Source organism: Montipora capricornis, chromosome 11 (assembly GCF_036669925.1).
Source record: "Montipora capricornis isolate CH-2021 chromosome 11, ASM3666992v2, whole genome shotgun sequence".
Lineage (NCBI taxonomy): Eukaryota > Metazoa > Cnidaria > Anthozoa > Scleractinia > Acroporidae > Montipora > Montipora capricornis.
Window position 1 is genome coordinate 17817077 of NC_090893.1, and position 5000 is coordinate 17822076.

General features: G+C 41.6%; 1 protein-coding gene across 1 annotated transcript in view; it reads left to right on the forward strand.

Moving 5' to 3' along the window:
- Positions 1-1583: 1583 nt before the first annotated feature.
- The window catches only part of LOC138023153 (protein zntA-like), a 15511-nt gene continuing 12094 nt past the window's right edge, over positions 1584-5000 (forward strand). Inside the window, exon 1 of the mRNA XM_068870175.1 lies at positions 1584-1971. Coding sequence (XP_068726276.1) covers positions 1584-1971 — 388 coding nt within the window. The remainder of the gene's footprint in view (positions 1972-5000) is intronic.

Here is a 5000-nt window from a genome sequence, read left to right on the forward strand (position 1 = left end):
CACACACTTTTCGAAAAGGGTAGGGGATGTAGTCCCCGGTGTTGTGGCTGTCCTATTCTCTCCACCGGAAGTGGCCAGCTTGGCAGTGGTGTCTCTAAAAAGGCTTACGGTGTATGAGGCCACCTAAGCGGAAACAGCCATAAATCAAAAAGCGACTTTGCCGAGTGCTGGAATATGTAGCTGTAGATGTAGAGTACGGTTCAGATGCTAGAGTAAGAACCACTGATGAACGAAATGATATATGAAATGAACCATATACAGAATTGTCAGAATTGCGGATATGAAATCGAGTAAAGCTATGATCCATAACTGTGAGGATCATAGTTTTACTTGATTTCATATCCGCAGTTCTGTTTTTAATTCATTTCACATATCATTTCGTTCACTGATTCATTCCTCAAGGGAAAATTAGAACCCACAAATGACCAGCTTCCAACGTCAGTGGCTTCATAGCTCAGTTGGTTAGAGCGTCGCACCGGTGCCGGAATCGCGAGATCACGGGTTCAAACCCCGTTGAAGTCTTGAATTTTTCAGGCTTCTCTACGCATTGCTAAATTGCGTCCATAAATGCGAGAATCATAGCTTTACTAAAGTAAGAACCGTTTTTCTTAACATTTTTCAAGTAACTAAGTAACTTTATTTCAGTATCTACATATCGCATATGTACGGAAGCTTGTAGGTGTCATCCGAGTTTCTGAAAACCCCACATCCGAGTTGCAAAAACCGGACATCCGAGTTGTGAAAATAATGTCAAGACACAGCAAAGTTAAACCAGCAATATGGAAACGTTTCATTGATGACGTTTTCTCACTATGGGACGTAGATAAACAGGAAATCAACATGTTTATTGCACGAGCTAAGAACTTCCACCCAACTATAAGGCTGACAGAGGAGGAGATTACTTTCCTAGACAGAACAGCATACAAGGGAAATGATTCGAAAAGAGTCAGGAGTCCTTTACCCGGAGCCCGGGAGGGGGGGGGGGGGGGGGGAAAGGGGGGGGGGGGTACTCGATGTATCCCTGGTTGGGGAGGTGCGGCGCGGCCCCTTATACCTTGACCCTATTTAAGACAAATATCGCTGATTTTCCTACCCATTTTAAGACAGAATTCCGATTTTTGATACCCTATTTAAGACATTTAACCCAATTAAGACAAACATTGATAAATTCGATACCCTGTTCAAGACAAAAATCCCGAAAAACATACCCTGGCTGGCCGCACGTCCCCATTAAGCCCTTATAAGGGAGTACCCCCCCCCCCCCCGGGACCGGGAGCCTCCGTCTTCCATATTAACCCTCTGAGTGAATCCTTTCCCGTATCTTTCTATTTTTAGTAGCACCTCGCAGGGGGGCTTTAGAGGGTGATTTCACAGTAGCCAATCGCAATAGACCTTTTCGGCTTGTACATTTTGTTTTCCCAATACAGATCATGTGATAATACTCAGGAGGTTTGGTCTTTTGTTTCGTTCATTAAAATGAGGGCATGCAAGCAAAAAGATGCCTGCATGTACTCTTTTTAATGAACAAAACAAAGGACCAAGCCTCCTGAGTATTTTCACATGATCTGTATTGGGAAAACAAAATGTACAAGCCGAAAAGGTCTATTGTAAACAAAGCTCAGGAGTTTCAATACGAACGTGAAGTCTGCCCGCCTTCTGTATGGCTCGGAAACCTGGAGATCGACGAAACTACTGATCAAGAAACTGCAGACATTATTCAACAAGTGTCTAAAGAAGATCCTGAATATTCGTTGGCCAGAGGTCATTTCAGACAAAGAACTATGGGGAAGGACAAATCAGAGTCGCATAGAAGAAAGCATCAAGAGAAGAAAGTGGAAATGGATCGGGTATACGCTAAGCCTGTGAATAACATCACCCGTTCCGCCCTCGAGTGGAACCCTCAGGAGGCCGCCCAAGGCAATCCTGGAGGCGGAGTGTGCAAGATGAGCTCACCAAGAAGAATATCACTTGGTTAGAGGCAAAGAGAACTGCCAAAAATAGAGTCAGGTGGAGGTCCAAAGTTCACCCCCTATGCTCCCCATTAGGAGCGAAGATGGCCTAATTCATTCATTCAATCGCAAGAGAACTATGGTCAGTCATTTATTACGTCACATAGTTATGGACGTATGTGAACCACTTCACGTATGTTCTCAGTCACATACGTCAAAAGACGTAGAAAGATACCGGAAAGGACTGACCCAAGTGTACAGTACTGTAACAGATGGAAGCTTCGGATAATGGGATCCTGAAAGAATTTATTCTCGATATCAAGACATATCAAAAGCCGACTGAAACCATCCAATACACGCATTTTACCTCTTGTCACCCACCCGGTGTCAAGCTCTTCCGAACAAACTCTTCAAAAACAACATTTGAGGAGGCACTATCTGGATTCAAAACTATCGAGAAAATCCTACCATTTGTCACAACGTACATTTATTCGTCACACGATTTATGTTGCTTACTGTCATATAAGTATTAATTAAATGTATGAATGTAAATGCATAAGCTCGTTTTGCTACTGTAGATTATTAATGATTAATTTTCTTATCTTATTGTATTTTATTCATTTTAAGTGGAATACCTGTAAACTGGCTGGTTTGTTATCGTCGTAGCTTTTAAGCCGTGGCTACACGAGCGATTTTTTGCTCGCGCTGGTAATGCGATTTTTTCAAACTTTGTCGAGTCGCCAGCGCGAGATGAAAATCTCACGTGTAGCCACCCTTGAACTGGCGACGCGACAGGTGAAAACATCGCAAGAAAAAAGTCGCCAGAGTTGAAATTTTCACGACAAAATCTCAGAGTTAGTTGCCCGTGTAGCCACCCTGCAACTTTTGCCCGCGCTTGCGACGCGACTAAAGAGTATTTTAGCCAATCAAATTAAAGGAGGAATGTTTGCTTATAGTGCCCAGGTCTCTTGAACGACTTCAACTGCATTCAAAATCCGCAATAACAACAGAAATGTTGAATGGTTGTTGGAGCAAAGTTTAAAAGCTTTTTAAGTCATGCAACATCTTGAGGGTGGGGGAGAGGGGGGGGGAGGTGGGGGGAAGGGGCGCAAACAATTTAAACATCGCTGTTCAAAAAAAACAAATGGATGTTGAAGCAGTTTGCCAGGGCGTTTAGCTTTTTGAAAATGATTTTTCTATATTTCCATCGATCTTTAAGTTTTTGTTGTCTACTTGAAAAAACACGTTGTCACTATTCAAAAGTGAACTTAACATTTTTAGAAAGAATTTTATTCTATAATTTCATTGATCTTTAACTTTCATTTTTATATGACTAGCTGCGTGAGCGGGCAAGATGAACCAAATCGCGCGCTGTGGATTGGCTACCCGAGCGGGCAAGATGGAGCTATCTTGCCCGCTCGAGATTTCTCGCTTGGTCTCGCAAGATCAAAGATAATTTTTTGTTGGTGTTTTAAGTCATATAATAAATCCTTTATTGGCCAAGCTTGTTCGGTCAAGATGGCTGGATATTGGCCTCGTTCTTTTTTTTTTGCTTGTTTATGGACCTCGACTTCGTCTCGGTCCATAAACACGCAAAAAAAGAACGAGGCCAATATCCAGCCATCTTGACTTCACGCTTGGTCGATATCCCATATATATTCATCGTAACACTGAGGGAAATTGTTAGTTTTTTGTCAACGATCGAATCTCAACTACGTTATTTTGAATTTTGCTGATAATTTTTCACCATTGCTTTGAAGTTGTGAACTTTGATTGCCATCCATTCCAAAACTGTCAATTGTGTTTAAGTAAACTGTATATTTATGTATAGTTTTCTTTATCATAAACGTGGCTGTTAACTTTGTTTTGTAACTAAAGTAAGTTTTCCGAATATTCTTTCAACTTCCTTTCTTATTGTATAAATAAATCTCTTTTAAGAACTGTTTACAAGATATAACCGACCAGAGTGTAATGTGAAGTGCCAAGTATCTACCCCATGTGAACCATGTGAGCGTTTGCCCTACTGATGGAAATGTGCCCACACAAGGACAGAGAAAAACTCTGACCAGGGTGGGAATTGAACCCACGACCTTCGGGTTAGATCACCGCTGCTCTACCGACTGAGCTACAACGAGGTCAGACGAGAGCAGGCCGTGGGAACTTTAACATCGTCCGACGGTTCCCAAGGCCTGCTTTCGTCTGACCTTGTCGGTAGAGCAGCGGTGATCTAACCCGAAGGTCGTGGGTTCAATTCCCACCCTGGTCAGAGTTTTTCTCTGTCCCTATGTGGGCCCATTTCCATCAGTAGGGCTAACGCTCACATGGTTCATATGGGGTAGATACTTAGCACTTCACATTACACTCTGGTCGGTTAAGTCTGTCCAAATGTAAGTGATATACGGCTAGCGTTTGAAAAAACGTAATCCCTCCTTGTTTACAAGATAACTAAGTTTGAAGTGCCTTTTAAGATAATCTTGCCCTTTCATTAATTGGTTAATTAATTAATTAATTAATTAATTAGGTCAGTAAACGTATAAACTATTCTCCGTCTTTATTTATCATGCGTTCTCTGGTACAGTAGTATGGCAATGACAGTGCACTAGGGGACTAAGTTCTAGTCATCTCTTTCATTTTTTGTTGACGAGGAGAAGTTGCCGGCGAAGGAAAAAATTCTGCGCTTTTAACACGAGTCTAGTCCAAAGGCAAGATATCAACAGCCATGGTGGGCTAAATCCAAATTCGACAAATTTTTCCTATATTTTGACTCTATGCTGAACACCGCCATAGCTCTTTTTCCTTTAATTAATAAACAATACAACTAGTCACAAATATCGTGAAAAAAAGTGCATTTGCTAAACAAACATTTCATCTTGAAATCTCAGCGTTTTTCACGCAATCCGAGCATTTTATAATTCCACGCTTGCCTTCTGCACGGACGTTTACCAAAATACTCAACGCGCACGTGTTTTCAAAGGCTTTTGTCGTTACAAATTTGGTTACAAAATATTCCACACCCAAAGATTCTTTCCAATTATAATCATGCATTAATCT